This window comes from Adelges cooleyi, unplaced genomic scaffold (genome assembly GCF_023614345.1).
Source record: "Adelges cooleyi isolate 19-005CV unplaced genomic scaffold, UGA_ACOO_1.1 ACOO_flye_CR_arks_rails_tigmint_CR_PRNA_21, whole genome shotgun sequence".
NCBI lineage: Eukaryota > Metazoa > Arthropoda > Insecta > Hemiptera > Adelgidae > Adelges > Adelges cooleyi.
In genome coordinates this window covers 12,412,391-12,428,970 of record NW_026095871.1, presented here as the reverse complement: position 1 = coordinate 12,428,970, position 16,580 = coordinate 12,412,391, and the positions used below count along the sequence as shown (strand labels likewise).

The window sequence follows — 16,580 nt, the reverse complement described above, 5'->3', positions numbered from 1 at the left end:
AATAATGTTTAAGTTCACTGAACGCCCTGATATATTACTTATTATAGTAGGTGTTTGAAATATTACTTAGCTTTAATACAAACAGTAATAATTTCCTAACAAGAATACCTAAATTATTGTAGAAACAAAAAGTACAATCACCCGTTTATCGATAGAATTTACCGTTGGAGTATAATTTGTAAAACATAATAGAATCGCACTAGTAAAAATGACTAACTTTTTATACAAGACTTTTAACTAGATGAAATCGATCACGAAAATAATTATTATGCTTACACAACATACTTTGTTGTTGTCAATGTAATTGACACTACAGTGTGCTGCACTAGCCAGAAACTAATGTAAATAAAGGATATAACTATACCTACTATTCGTACACAAAACGTTTTAATTGAAAGCCTTGAATGATAATTTAGACTTTTGACAAATATAAGTGCTTATTAAATTTGTTGGTATTAGGTGTACAATTATAATGCAAGCTTAATATAGGTATTTAAAAAATGTATGTACTTTGGCCTTTGGTTTTGTAGACGGTTTAAAGGCGCCCAACAATATTTTTAAAAATTTTATCGGCCTGCGTTGTTTTAAAAACGGATATCTGTTTACCAAGAAAAAAAGAACAATGATTTAGTATAATCTTTCAAGTTTGAAAAGCGCTATTCGTTAAATATATTTTGATTCATCTAAGATATCAGAGCAGCAGATATTTTAAATAAAGTATTTAGACAATTATATGGGAGAAACAAAAAATTAACATCATAACAGAAATTGATGTTTAACTTTAAATACTTATTCTAACATGCTGACTATCTAATGAATAATTAGAATTCTTTATGATGATTAAAAAAGTAAATAAGCATAGTATCATGTTTGTACTTTTGACTTTAAAATAAAAGTACCATTTTTTCTTATTACCAATATTTTTAAAAGAAGTACAGAGGTCAGTGTTGGCAGAGAAATTGGGGCGGGGGAGATCATAGGTCTACATGAATTATAACTAAAAATCACTTTCAAACAAACTTTTTGATGCTAATGAGTAAATGTTAGACATAAAAATTGCGATAAAAGTACATATTTTAAGACCTATAATGTACTTAAATTTATATGTTGAGTATTAGGGAGGATACGATTAAAATTGAGTTTTAAATTCCATTTAATTTTACATAAATAATCGAATGTTATTTATTTTTACAAATAAAACGGTCACAAAAATGCTATACATCTGTATGTGTAAAACGATTGATTTAATTTTAGAAAAAGTTAATTTTTCCCAGTTCAACATTTTAGAAAAGTATCCAACACAATACGTTTTAACCTTAAACTGTGGTAATATAAAAATAATCAAAAACAGTTCAAAATTTAAAAAGAGAAATTTTGAGATACCCAACAGTTAAAAACCAAGAAAATGTATCGCTGTAACACTTTCCCGTCGAATGTGTGAATCTATTTTATACTTTTTGATTATCGACTGGGAAGAAAAAGACTTATTATTTTTTTTTAATTTTACTGGAAAATGTATCATTTTTACAATGATGTTTTTCCGCATTCAATAAGTAAGTAGTTATATAGTAAGTACTATTAATGGTATATGTGTGTGTGTGTGTTTTTTTTTTTTAATTGTATTAGCCTAGTGTTAATTTTACACTAAACTCCTACAACAGAGATTACAATTTATTAGATTTAATTAAACTGGTCGGGTTTCTTAAAAATAATATGTTGTTTTTTTGTCAGGTTTAGTGGTAAAGTGATTGGTTTTTATTGATATGATCGATTCGCAGACGACTTAATTAGGTTGTGAGTTTTCCTTTTGACTTTTCTATTGAATAATATATTTGTATTTTATACCGCTGTAATATTTGTTCGTCCACAAGTGCATTATGTGATATTGTATTGTGAAATATAATAACATATGTCTCCTGGTATGAGAAAAACGCCCAGAATTATTACAATACCGTGTAAACTAATGTATCCTCGTCTTAACGCGATAACACAGCTTAGGTGTTACAAAATATAATAATGCTACAAAATCCGTTGTTGTACCAGTAATAGTAAAAAAAAAAAAAAAATTTAAACCTGTAATCCTTTGTAGCCACTTTTCTGTTTATATAAACTCCTCTAATCCCTTGCCAATATGAGGGTTGTTGGCTGAAATTATTTTGCTTTTTTACATCGACTCGCGGCTATTGTGCGAAACGCTTTTGTCAGCATGAAATAATATAATATATATATATATATATTTATGTAATGAAAACGATCCGATAGCATGCGATATTGCTAAAATATATATTTGCATAAAAAAACAAACCAGTAAACTTGTGAAATACAAAATCATTTTATTATGTATAGTTTGTGTTCCAAGTTGTATAAGACGGGTTACGCACCATGGCTGTGCTGTACAGCTGCTTGGAGTATATACAATAATAATATAAGTTATGCGAAAATTGTTAATGTATGATAACATTATATGATATGTGAAAGTTTCAAATGAATAACGATATAAATTACAATGACACTGGCGATTATCCACACTAGAAACAGCGGCAGAAATACCATGATAGTCAGTAGTTTCAGCAACAGTGCATAAGAAGTCAATATAAGTAGCAAAGGTGCAATAGCCGTGAGTAAGAGAACCAGTATTACAATACTAGCGAAAAGCAGCACGATAGCTACTGCACTGACCACAACTGCGTAACGCACCTTTGCGAATAGGCCTTTGCCTATTTCCTGGATGCCAGTCAGAAAGGTCGTTCCAACAACCTGTGAAATACATTTGAAGAATACAGCGATAGAGTTAAATTTAAAAAATTAATTTTACACTTACAAGTTCTGGTCGGTGGGGTAGGTATATAACTGTTAAAAACAAAATAATATGTAAATTTCTAAGAGAAGTTTATTACTTGTGTGTCGACCTGCAGGCTCGACGAATCCGGTTTTCCGCATTCAATAAGAGAAGTTCTGTCAAGGCTTTTGACTTCGGGCAACACCATGCAAAAACCCGGGTAGGAAATCATATCTACACTGCAGTGCAAATGGCGGCTGTCCATCGTCAAATTCCAACTGACTTCTTCTTCCTTATATGACTTTTTTAGAGAGGTATTTTATGTTTTAATAGATTTCGGAGAAACTTTTAAACGCAAAATATTTAAATTTCTATGAGAAGTTTGTTACTTGTGTGTCGACCTGCAGGCTCGACGAATCCGGTTTTCCGCATTCAATAAGAGAAGTTCTGTCAAGGCTTTTGACTTCGGGCAACACCATGCAAAAACCCGGATAGGAAATCATATCTACACTGCAGTGCAAATGGCGGCTGTCCATCGTCAAATTCCAAATGACTTCGTGTAGTGCTGACTGGCGCGTTGTTCCAATCAACACAACGACCATCAACACAAAAACAGTAGAATATAGCTTATACATGTTGTATTAGCTGTAAGAAATCCTTTGCAACAGGAAAAATTAGCAAAAACGGTTTGGAGAAATATGTTGTTTTACACTGAAACGGTGCGGTGATACAAATGTAATAACAGTTACCTACGTTATAAACAAGCCGTTTTTAATACACATGTACCTATACTAGTAGTATTTGCCAGCATATATAAATATATAGAATGTTTTTTTTCAAATAACATGTGTGCTACCGAGTGTGATTTGCGAGAACTTGGAGTATCGAGAAGAGATCTAACTGTTGAAATTACAACACAATTTTTGATAGATTCAGCATGTAAATATGATATTAAATTATAATAATTTAATTTATATTATTTATATTTATATATAGAGTTATTATTTTGTCGTGAACCACTCAATATCTCATAGGATTTAATAAGGAATTTATAAGATGTCCATTTACTTCAAGTAGGAAAAATGAGGCCAGGAAGGTGATGTCTGTCTTCCATGAGGCAATTTTCAATTCATTCGAGGAAGTTCTGCCACAATCGTTCTAGTGTCTCCCTGGTGATTAGTGCCACCTCTGTACGAATTGCCACTTTCAAATCATCCAAAGAAAATTGCCGTAAAATAAATAGCGTACACTTGTGGCTTACACCCACAAACATAATATTACACAATATCAAGTTAAATCAATTTTTTTTTCCTCGAAAATTGCCGTAAAATAAATGGCATACACCAACAAACATATTACATAAGTTAAAAAACAATTTTTTTGAAAAATTAATATTATTTTGCCTTTTTGAAAGTGGAAAATGTTTCCGTGGTCACCCTGTATATAGAATAATACTACACTCTACCTTTCCTCTTGCCCTAAACATGAAACTTCAAAAATAGTTATCCAAAACTGGTTATCGACCATTTGAAAATTTAAGTGCATCATTATCAATTTAAAAAAAGTTAATGAAATATGTATGCGCTGACATTTAAGTTTCAAAAGTTTCTATAAAAAAAATAAGTTGGAAGGGGGTGAAAAGTTGAGATCAAGTTGCATAAAAACACCATGTAAAGATACAAATAAATTTCCTATTAAACCCAGTGATGACTATGATTAACAAATGATGACTATAGTGGTCATTTGTAAATATATAATAATAAAAGATATTTGTCTTGTAATAGTTTATGTATAATATACTGCAAAGTTATATTGTACAAGGAAAAGCTCCAAGTTCCATTGACAATGTTTTATTTTTTTATATAAAAGCTGCTAAGTTTTTTTAAAATTTAATTATGAAACTACCGATTGCTGTTTGAAAGGTGTATTTTATACAATTTATATGAATAATAGATTATGATACACAGGGTGTCCGGCCATTTTACGTCCACGTGAAAAAAGTATTGACTGAGAGTAACACGGCTGTATAGAGTATAACACGGACTATCTAAATATTTTATTTATTAGTTGTGTGTTACACAAAACATGTAGTAACTATAGTAAGTTAAGTTTGGTAAATTCCTAAAAATTTTTAAAAAATTTTTAAGGGGGAAATCATGAATACTCAAAAGCAGACTGGTTGTGTCGGACAATGCCTCACTATACGCGACAACTTTTTGATAACTAGGCTAGGCTAGGCTAGGCTAGCGTTTTTAGTTTTTGGCAACCACGAGCCGCGCTTCGCCGGCCGTGGCTGACCGTAGTATATTATACATATTCTATCCGCGCATCTAACCCTAGTACCCACAATTTACAATCTGTATATTACCTTGACGGAAATAACACAGATATTGATGTGACTGATGTGATTAATTTGCGACAGCTTGTGAAGAAATGACAACGTAAAGTAATGTACTAAAAACTAAAGTAGATTAAAAAATTAATCCAAAAGTAACGTTTTTATGCCCATTAAAAAGTATAAAATAACTCACCGGGGGTCTTGATAACCAAATAGGACAGGTGAACTAGAAAAACGCGGGGCGCATCTTTACTACCTACTTCACACGTCTGCGTATAATATAATAACATTATCTTCTCGTTAATAACTACCTTAACTCATAATTCATGCACAATCATTTTTTCTCTTCTAAATAAAATTATACTTGATGACATGTCCATGTAAAATTGAGCACCCCATTACTTTAAATGTTAAGCAAGTAGGTTGAACGAAAAAATTGAAGCAACCTACATAAAACAAACTTTGGAGAGAATAGCAATTAAGTCTTTTCCATTTGCAATGAAATTTAAGGCAAGTGGCACGGAAATCCATTAAATTTCATTTCCGATAAAAAGTCATACTATCACTTTCTGATCCGTTCGGTTAGAGAGACAGCATTATGAGAGACAACTTAATGCATTAGCACGAAAGTTTAGGTTTTAATAACCAAGTAGAAAGATGCGCCCCACGTTTTTCTAGTTCACCTGTCCTATTTGGTTATCAAGACCTCCGGTGAGTTATTTTATACTTTTTAAGGGGCATAAAAACTGACTGCATGGTCAGAAGGATTATCATAAGAATTAGTAATCAATTTAAAAGCTTATAATTTTAGATTCATTACTGTATAAATTATCATAAAAGTTGATAATTACTATATAAATTATCATAAAAGTTGTAAGAAAATGCAAAAAAGTGTAATGATGGGAACGGGTTTGAACCTGGTTACCGCTCATATCTGAGCACCGTAGTTTCAGCCGGATAGCTAATCGGGAAGTGCTCGAAATTTGAGTTGCAAGATTCCACCCGGAACGACAAACAAGATTGTGAGTTCATAAAAGCGTTATAATAATAATTTTTTATGTGTTGCAATCAGTAATCGTACCCCAAAGGTGCATTACATTATAAGGGCAAAAATAAAAAAAAAGTTTACCACTTCTCATTCAACATCCAGTTAACACCCCGAAAAATGAACACATCAAAAAACCCACCTATAAGGTAAAAAAACTATGTATAAAATATTTATAATTATAAAACAAACGGTTTAAAATAATAGTATGACGCGTCTTTAATGGTTCCAAAAAATTGTACAAGATTCATTTTTATAACAGTAATAATTATAAATACTTCTACAATAATGATCCGAGTGGAAAACAATGATACAATTTGCTGGAATGAGACTAATGTATAGTATAAACTAAAAAAATTATAACAAACTCAAACATACTATGTTTAAATACAATATTGTTGAGATCACATTCTGGAAGAGTGAAATCGACTCGGTAAAGGTGATAGATTACAATGTACGGTAAACAACCAAGTATCATGAATACTAGAAAGTTTAATAACAAAAAAAAAAATGCGGTCAGCATACAAAAACATTTTCATACGTTTGGTAAAAATATGAAATTACAAACAGAGGGCAAACTGTGGAAGAAAATTATAGAAGACAAATTATTTCTAAAATTGTAAAAAATACTAGTACAATCTTTTTTTTTTTACAATTCAATATAAATGGAATTACTTGAAATGGAATTTTTGCAAATAATTAATAATTCTTTAATCATCTGGCGATGATTTAAAAAAAGAAAATTATTTGAATTAATAATAAAATAAGAAATTTTTCAGAAAATTAATTAAAACATTAAAGAATTTGAATAATAAATTTGTTATCGTAAGAAATTAAACAGACATTGTCGTAATATACTTAATTAATTTCTTACGCTTCATTAAAATTTTTTTTTAAAAACGACAAATTGTTATACACACAATTTATAATAGTATGGTAATAAATTAGAAGTCATGTATTTTTAAGCAGACGATATAGTTTTCACACGTTTCATTGATTTTAAAGTAAATAATAATAGAAAAAAAAATTAACTAACAATACATGTTATACACACACACACACACATATATATAAATATATGGAAATATTTTAACATAAATTACATTTATTTATACACGCACACACACACAAAAAAAAAAAAAAAACAAGTTAAAAGTCATTAATCTTCTTTGATTTCTACCGTTTTGGATTTCTCTACTGTGTCCATGCTATGATCTTCATAACTAATAATAAAAAAAAAATTCAACATTTAATTAATTTGAACATTTTAATTTCAGCAAAACTACAAGGTTAGTACTTATCATTTCTTTTTTTTTTAATTGTTCTCCGTTTTATCGTCTTACCTGAACAACGCTTTTAAATCGCCAGACACTAGAGCGATCGCCATCGGTGTCAACAAACACGCAGGAACCAAATACAACAATGCCGGTTGAGCTGCTTTGAACACATGCATAATGAAAACAGTAGTCAGTAGTCCTAAGAAATATGCCAAAAACGTGGCGTTGAAGTACAAGTTCGTTTTACGTTTCAAACTGTAAACAAAAAAAATTATCATTTAGTAAAGTTTGCATCCCACAAAGGCTTGTACTTAAAAATTACCTTAGGTCGAATCGCAGTAAGAGAGCTATAAAAATACCCGGAATCACAATGTCGCCCAAACCCAACATTGCGAAATTCTGGGCGCCGACAATGCCATTTTCGAGTATATCTTGAGGGAAGACAACTGTGAGAAAAAGAAAACTATAAAGCTTAAAATTTCAATAAAATTATTGATTGGGTTTAAAAAACGGCTAGACAAACGTTTGATGGGGGCATCGAAAGATTTGGCGACGGTGACCATGACGTTGGTGCCGAACACCCAGAATATGTCGTATACGAATAATCCACACAAGAGAATTGATCCGATTTTGATGTTGTTGAGGTGAACAAATTCTACTCCGTTGATTGCAAATGCCAGTCCGAAAATATTATTCATGATCCAATGCTGAAAAAATATTAAAAGAGATCGATTGTTGTCGAACACATTGTTGTTACATTGATAATAAAAAACGCTCAAAACCAGTACCTTGTTGTATAAATAAACAGTGCCTAACAGAGCGCACAGTAAGAAGCAGAGGACGTCGTGAGATGTGAATTTGACGTTTATGTGTTCAATTTTAGTGTCTTCGGCTCCTTCGATAAAGTCAAGTTTGTATTCTTTTTTGGGTACACAAGTCGGCATTATGGCATTGAACCAAGTACTGAGGAAACAACGTTTGGTAACGATAATATAAGCTTAAATATATACTTAGTTATTGCATCTCTACCCCCTCACCATCAAAATATTCAATGATAAAAATAAAATGTCAGCGTAAGGGTTAGCCAATCAAATCAATTTATTTTATAAAGGTATTATGTATATAAAAATAATAATATCCCCTTACACTGCTATTTTGTGAATTGATAACATGATAAAGTGGACATAATTAATAACCTAGTATATTTAAGCCATGAGCTTATGTAAATATATTTGTGTAAATTTCTTACCATAACAAATTGTGTAACGCGGCTACTCCGAGTATGTAGAAATACAGAGTGACAAGTAAATCAATGTACTGTTTGGAAAACAACTATAAGAAAAAAAAAGAAAATTTCACATCATTTAACGACAACCAGTATGCCATTTAGGAGAGAATTCAAAAACAAACAAATAGTGGTTGAAGGTAAAATAATTAGTTTGGGTTATGAAAATATTGTTTACCCTAAAAACAATATAGAGCGAAAAAAGAGCTCCACTCGCAATCAATGGAAACATCATTGCATCTTTGGCAGTCATGGATTCAGGTACTTCTTTCTTTATCTAAAAAAATAAAAATAAAAATTAGTTGTTTGAAATGTTGTACATTTTTTTTTTTGTTTTAACATATTATGAATAGGTTTAATCGCCCTACTTTTATTCTATGTTATATTTTTTATTTAAGTTTTATGGTATTTTCAGTATGTTTTAAACATTCCAAAATATTAAATTTTAATTTGAACATTTTTTCCAACATTCCCCATTCCGCTCACATATAGCAATCAGGTCCGGTCCGTTAATATTATATTAGTTTCTATTTTTAAAACATTCTATACAAGTTGTACATAGCAATGTCCTGTTCATCACTAGAACTCTGGCATTTTTGTGATGGTGGACCTCTAGTCGTTTAAATTGCACATATCACATGAATCTCACACGAATCGCACATATATTGCATCACTTCACAATTGCCTCGTCTTAAGGCAGAGGGCCTTAAGTACCCTGTAGACAATCAAATTTGTTTGATAATGTTGTTGGTCGAACTTCACGTTTTCATCAAACAATAGCTCTAACGATCAAACCAAAGAACAAACAAATTTATCAAACTTGCCAGTAGTTTTGGTTTTCTCTTTTCCATGGCGTGACGTTCGCATCAAACACAGCATCAATCCAGATTTTCATCAAACACGTTAAACACTTACTTTGTTTGTCAAACAAGCCTGCATATTAGCAAACAATTTGGCACACACATAAAATTTGATTGTCTACAGAAGCCTTTAGTAAATCATTAAATGTAAAGAACAACTCCTACGCTTGCCGGCTTCGGGAGCCGACTTGAGCCCTTCCGGGACTCTTCATTGAATGGGGGCTTATGCCCCCAAACCCCCAGAGGGAAAAATAGCTTACCTAAAGGTCATAACTAACCTAACCTACCGTTCTAGAAGCGTCGGCAACCTTACGAGACCTAACCTAACCTATCCTTGCGGACAAATATATGGGGTGACAGGAGCAACTGCGGCCGCCCCTGTCACCACAGTCTATTATTGATACGCGGAAATATGCAAATTTCAAGTAGCTATTACTTTAGAACTAGAGGAGTCCACCAATTCAGTTTCGTAATCAGCAAAAAAATACTACAAGATGGAAAAAAAATAGATGTCCTGTAAAGTGCATTTACACACGAGTAGCTTTAGATTAAGAACGAGCCAGTTTTGATTTTCAGAATTTAAATCAACGGCAAAATAAGTTGTCCAGTAAAGTATATCAATATCCTACACTCAAACCAGCTTTATCTCATAACGCTTCTCCTTGGTCGTGCTAATGAACTCGTACAATAGTTACAACCGAAATGCGTTTTGCTTTGTTAGTTTATCCGTCGCCAAGCAAACAAGTATGTACTTTGTATAACAAGTATGCTTACTTTGTTTTGTATGTGTAGCGTTACCGATCGGAACGCACCGAAAAAAATAGGCACCAGGGCCATAATGACTAGACTACTGTAAGCAATCATCATGCCTTCGAAGGTGGCCGGCGTCTTCTTCAGGATCGATTCTGCCGCGTCGGTGCCATTCGTGCTGTTCACAGCTTCGATTATGTTGTCCACCGTTTCGGACATGTCTAGAGAATTGCACTACTAAACTAATGAAGTAATATCTATCTAAATTACACACAGTCGTGACGCTTAATCGTTTACACGACTTGTACGGAGAAGACTGAAGATTGAATGGAAGTAAAACAGAAAAAAAATATGTTTACTCGACTGCAAATTATGTCCACATCACAAGAAACAACTACACGAGAGATATACAAAATAACTAGAAAACGTATCAAGAAAATGTATCAATACAAATAGCGCACGTCAACGTATTTCTGCAGGGCACAGCGATCGATGATAAGCATATGCGCGTTGTACACATTTTCGTCCGTCACGTTGGCCGCACTGCACGCAGGCGCGCGCCAACCAGTTTCCTCTTATCACTGTATAAACTATAAACTACAATTATTATTTAAAAATTACAAAATACAAATCTCTAATTTCAAACAAGCGTACACTGGTATATTAATAACTAAATAGTCATTTATTAACATTTTCATTTAATCTGTGGTCTGAACAGTAGCGAATACTATAAACGATTCGTTAAAAAAAATTATATATATATAAAAAATATATTGTATACTAGAAGTGTAGAAATAAAATAGAAAATATCATAAGAAGCGCTTTAAAGTTCAGTTGAATAATAATAATTTTAAAAATAATGTCCGATTGCAATTAAATATTACGAATAAAACTAAGAACGAAATAAAAACTAAATGTTGAAAATGCAAACTGGTCGCATCAGGGTCATGACTCATGAGGCATTGTAGTTATGTACTTTTACTTGGTGCAATTTAAGAGAATATATTTTGTGTTTAAACGTTTTTTTACATATTAAATAATCGCACGTGTAGGGTTTAATTAATATAATTAATATGTAATCAAAATATTTGAAAAATGACATTTAACTGACTGGTAAAAATATAATCAAGTTTTATAGAGTAAAGTGGATGTAATCATAGTGGAAAACCACTTGCATCCGTAGAATTCTACTATGATTTTGAAAAGAAATATTGAAACTAGTTAGCTGTACCATATAAGTGGTATAGTAAAACATTATTAGTCCGACTGGCGACTAGTTCCGATCTGATCCCATACAGCATGTTTTTGCAAAATCTTAATTTATTACTTAAACCGTGGTGGTTTTAGAGCAAGAACACCTATTATGAAATCTAAAGAGAATAGAGATGATAACATTTTAGAGGCAACGGCTTATCCTTTTTTTAATAAAATGTTCTATATAATATACAGCTTGATACTTGATCCAGTCATAATTTTTTTTTAATAAAAAAATGTAAAAAAAGGATATATGCGAATTGCGATTGTCTCTAAAATTAGACTTGACATCAATACATTAGTATTTAGTAATGATTTGTTTGGTTTTTGGATAGAAATTACAAACACCGGGTTGTACAAAAAAAAGTGAACACCCCGCATAATGTTGTTTAAAATACGACACTGTACCTTTAATGGTTCTCGAATTGACCGAGACGATTTTATATTTATTGTAAGAAAGTTTTACGATTTCAATACAGGAAAAGTTGATCTTTTAAAAACTTGTAAAAGATCATGATCCTGGAATGATGTAAAAATAGTACTTTATAATATTATAGTATAGGTATATTAAATTCACTATAGCACTGTTGATCGATTAACATTACGACAGGATCTTGTTGGAGACAACTAATCGCAAGGCATAAGACTATCCAATGCTAGAACGAAAATTAGAAAAAATTAATTTAAGAAGACAGCCTGGATATGAATACCTAGTATCGAGCTGGGGAAAATCCATGTGAACAAACTTATTACCAAACGAGATTTATCATTTCCAGTGTCATTATATGCAAGGCATTGATTATCAAAAGACCGGGCAATGCCCGGGAAGTTACCATCACCACAGAAAATTCCTATATTATATTCGGATGACTCGCAGACTAAATTCACAGAATTAATATAGCATTCATACACTAAAATATTCGAAGATGGAAGAATACATCACAAAATAATAAATTTAATAAGTTAATAAAATATCTTTTATCTAACTTGATATATTTAGACTTGGAGACATTTCAAGAACATCAAATTGTTTTTTTTTTTTGTACAAAATATATAAAAATAAAAAATGAATCTCAAAATAATTATCTTATTATAAAAAGTGATGTTTCAAATCTTTTTTTTATTTTGCTTTACAGTTTACAGTTTACTTCTCGATTAAATTTAGTTTTCCGTATCCAAATTTTATATATAACATATATCTAACCGTTTACCATAAGAGTATTTTTTTCTTTGGTTGTACATTACAATTTAATGTTTTTTTTATATACACAATACATTTTTTTTAAATACAATAACTGTAATGGCATACCTAACATACTTTAATAAAATTAATATCAGTGTTTAAGCGATGATATTAGAAAATTTAAAACATTCAAGAATATTATTTATAAAATACTTTCAAAACAATAATTACTAATTGATAAACTTTAAAAATAAAATTCATAATTATATATAACTATTTAATAATTAATATATGTATTTTACAAATTAAGTATTGATTAAATTTATGGAAAAAATTCATACAGTGATCTAACACTAAAACAAAATCATATTGTGTAAATATTTTTACGTTAATGATATAATATTATCTTTTAAAATCTCATTCCAAAGTGTTTTTGTATTCCATTGCTAAAGAAATGGCAGCAGACAATAACAAGGATCTATGACTAATGCCAGTCATCACTTCTTGCCATTCTGACGGGTGTACCTTGTGGACATAAATATAAAAGTAAAAACCGATGTAATCATTAACATTGTGTGCGACTTAAATCGCCAAAAAATTACCTTCAAGTTACTCGCCATAAAGTTTGCAACGGGAATGCTAAATCCAGTTGATAAATGTTCGTAATCTTTAGGCGTGTCATCACTAATAAGTCTCACTACTGAAGATGGCACAGGAACGCTTTGAGTATAGATTTCTAGATCTATATTTTGTTCCATGTCGTTGAGTTTTAATAAACCAAATTCATACCATCTGAAATTTAGCAATATTGTTGGAAAATTAATTAAATTATAACACAAAATTAAATTGTAAGAAAATTACTTAGATTCAATGGGTTCTACAATAAATCTCTCGTACGCTACGATTGGTCCTTTTGGCACGTGTATTCTGACAGCGTCTATACAGTATTTGGTAGCTTGCGATGCAGCCGTAAAACCAACGAGCTGCGTTGCGAACGGTTGATTTGGTGATTCTAGACCTCTAAAAAAAAACATTAAATAGAAATACTAGCATACAATATTATAAATTCAGTAAATCAATAGTTACGGTTAAGGTGCATTTACACATAAAACCAAATGCAAATGAACCCGAATTCGCTAGGCATTAGTCTGTACAGTTTATATTCTTGAATGGATAAATAAAGGAACACCAATTGGTGGAATGCTCGCAAAACCAAAAAAAGTCGTAGTGGTCGTTCGTTTGAGCACAATGTTTACACTCGTCGTAGTTGGGTATACTAAATTTGCGTTCGGTTCCAAGTTTTACAACACACCTTTAACATTTTCCAAAATAACTTACCGTACATTAAATTTTCCAAAAACTTTTTGAAATCCTTCTCTCACGGCGCTTACTACAATTTCTTTTTCAGTAGCCACAACTACATCGAAACTATCAATGTTATTAGCTGTAATGCAAAAATAGGTATTCTTAACATAATATATGTTCACAATCGAGACAAGTTAATAACAACTTGAATATCTATTGGACTAACCGTTAAATGTGTCTTTCATTTGAGGGTCCAGCGTAGTAAGCACTGCGTCCACAGAACTTTTAGCTTTTTCTGCAACCATTGAAAATATACTTGAACCACTTCCTTTCATCCAGTTGAAAAGATCAGCTTTGCTGCCTTGTTCATCTTTAACTTCTTCCTTATCACTTGGTGTTTCGTTGGACGCATTCATTGTAATATCGGGAGTTTCCTCAGGTTTGCTTGAAATTACAGGGCTAAAGGTAAATAAGTTTAAATATAAAACTACTGATTAAATAAAAACTTTACGTGACCTGATCATTTGCAATACGTAGAGAGCCAATATTTGTTTAGGTGTTATTTTTGTTTGTTTGTTAACGTTATCATTTTTTTTATAATGGGTGTACGCTTATAAGACTTGACAAAAAAGGTACATTTAAAATTTGCTTACGAGAATATTGGAGTGTGAAAGTTTTGACCGGCCATGCCGCTAGTATTCAAATCGGAAATGTTGGTTTCGGCAGGTTTTGTCTCTGCAAAAATCACAAAGATTCCATTGTTTTAATTAATCACTAAATCTGTTAAAGTAATAGATACCGTTTAGAGCATCAGTGACAAAACTCGGTAGTGGGGTTGGAGGCGGTAGTTTTGACAGCAATTGATCGACTTTTGAACTTTTTCCTTAAAAATTCACAATTCGCAATGTTACAAGATATGACATATTACAATTAAATAATCACAAAGTTCAACTAGAATATTAATCAACTTATCTTTTTTTTTTTTTAAAGAATGAAGTAAAATATTATGACGTTTGACCAATTCTGATGACTTAGTACTTACTATTGCTAGAGTTATTTGTGTTTTCCATCTTTTAAGGGATTGTATTACATTAGTTTAGAACCACAATAAGGTAGCTATGAAAAATGAATTAGTATTTTTTGCGTATAATAATTTTAAACAAGAATGGTATCGAAGATAAACATCACTTCAACAACATTTACAGTTGATAACACTCGTCGCATTATCAGTTTTTATAGTTATTGTATTTAATTCAGATAATAAGAATAGCAATAAAATTAATTAACAATGACATTATTTTAACGGACACACACAATAACTAACAAGTAACATTATATATTGACCAATTTATTTATCTGTAGACTTGTCTATTATTTTATTTCTATTTTTATTAATTTAGCAACTCTGTAATAATAATTTTAATAATTATTACCTTCTTGACGTTCACTTTTCTATTTCGCAGTCTTACCAAAAATACCTATACTGACGTAATAATAGAATAAAAAGTCTCTGCTCAATATGGCCTCATTCCTCCCAAACAACCAAACGTTTCCTTGTTATGTTAATGTCAATTGCTACAATAAAGCGATTTTAATGTAATCGAGACGGATAAAATGATTATAATGTGAAAAACATATTATATATTTCCAAAATTTGTTGCAAGTACTTAATTGCGCTGTGCTGTGCGCAATAAACGATTGACGATTTTTCTATAATAACAAATATCAGCTGTGGTTAGAGCTGGGGGTAGTTCTTCCAAAAAATGATAACGCGTGATAAGAAATAAATGTTACATAACCTATAAAATGTGTAATACTACAGATAGTACCAACATCGATTTTACCAAAAACCCGCCAAGAGAAATTTCGTATTTTAATATCAAAACCATTGCCTTTAGTTAAGTTCTTATCTTTATTGCAAATTGCAGTTAGATCTTTATCAATTCTCTAATTAATAGTGTATTCACTATACACGTAAAATTATATAATGTAAAACTCATAATAAATTACACTATATTAGTGTATATACATAACTTATAAGTATATGTTATAATTTAATATTATTTGGTATAAAATAATAATAATTTTATTGAAATTTCCCACAAATTGTTTATATTACTATTTAAATAAAACATTTTTTTTACTTTTTACCTAAATTAGTTGACGATTTCAAAATTTGGCTGTCAAGTATAAATTAGTTTTACCACATCTTACATATGTATTCTGTAGTTAAAGAATACAGGTAGCTTATGAGCTTTGTCTTCAATCTTGTCTTTTAGAAGATATATTATTAACAAAATTTGGTATCTAAAAGATATATTAAAGCAAGGAAAACGGAACATATGACACTTGTAGTTTAAAATTCCTCACATAAATAACTAGAATAAAACACATATTTAATTTTCAAGTTTCTACACAAATCAATAAATACATATTAAATTTATAGTTCAAAGTGAACCTATTTCCAGATAAAGACTTGTGATGAGAACAAAAATTGTTGTACG

General features: G+C 30.9%; 2 protein-coding genes across 5 annotated transcripts; both read right to left on the bottom strand.

The window, feature by feature from the left end:
* Positions 1-6,363: 6,363 nt before the first annotated feature.
* On the bottom strand, positions 6,364-10,776 carry LOC126834199 (minor histocompatibility antigen H13). The gene is made up of 8 exons (XM_050565956.1): positions 10,359-10,776; positions 8,903-9,001; positions 8,689-8,771; positions 8,228-8,402; positions 7,963-8,146; positions 7,762-7,885; positions 7,506-7,694; positions 6,364-7,385 (listed from the first exon to the last, which is right to left on the bottom strand). The coding sequence occupies exons 1-8, from the start codon at positions 10,551-10,553 to the stop codon at positions 7,322-7,324; spliced, it is 1,113 nt and encodes a 370-aa protein (XP_050421913.1). The 5' UTR covers positions 10,554-10,776; the 3' UTR covers positions 6,364-7,321.
* Positions 10,777-13,062: 2,286 nt separating this feature from the next.
* On the bottom strand, positions 13,063-15,772 carry LOC126834333 (protein PRRC1-like). Of its 4 annotated transcripts, XM_050566175.1 has the most exons (9): positions 15,510-15,772; positions 15,119-15,192; positions 14,876-14,959; positions 14,730-14,811; positions 14,303-14,535; positions 14,110-14,215; positions 13,633-13,791; positions 13,374-13,563; positions 13,064-13,296 (listed from the first exon to the last, which is right to left on the bottom strand). In XM_050566175.1, exons 2-9 carry the CDS (start codon positions 15,144-15,146, stop codon positions 13,189-13,191), a joined length of 990 nt encoding a protein of 329 aa, XP_050422132.1. In that variant the 5' UTR covers positions 15,147-15,192; positions 15,510-15,772; the 3' UTR covers positions 13,064-13,188. The 4 variants fall into 4 exon arrangements, with proteins under 4 accessions (XP_050422133.1, XP_050422132.1, XP_050422136.1 ...); XM_050566176.1 differs by lacking the exon at positions 15,510-15,772 and having other exon boundaries at positions 13,063-13,296; positions 14,303-14,520; positions 15,119-15,461; XM_050566179.1 differs by lacking the exon at positions 15,119-15,192.
* Positions 15,773-16,580: the final 808 nt, after the last annotated feature.

Excerpts from the sequence above, each read along its gene's own strand:
- LOC126834199 (XM_050565956.1), bottom strand. The coding sequence starts at position 10,553 with ATGTCCGAAACGGTGGACAACATAATCGAAGCTGTGAACAGCACGAAT. Across the intron at positions 7,886-7,962 it reads TTTCGATGCCCCCATCAAAC|TTGTCTTCCCTCAAGATATA; the intron begins GTTTGTCTAGCC and ends TTTTTCTCACAG. Across the intron at positions 7,695-7,761 it reads TTACTGCGATTCGACCTAAG|TTTGAAACGTAAAACGAACT; the intron begins GTAATTTTTAAG and ends TTTTGTTTACAG.
- LOC126834333 (XM_050566175.1), bottom strand. The coding sequence starts at position 15,146 with ATGGAAAACACAAATAACTCTAGCAATA. Across the intron at positions 13,792-14,109 it reads TTTGGAAAATTTAATGTACG|AGGTCTAGAATCACCAAATC; the intron begins GTAAGTTATTTT and ends GTTTTTTTTTAG. Across the intron at positions 13,297-13,373 it reads TTATGGCGAGTAACTTGAAG|GTACACCCGTCAGAATGGCA; the intron begins GTAATTTTTTGG and ends TATGTCCACAAG.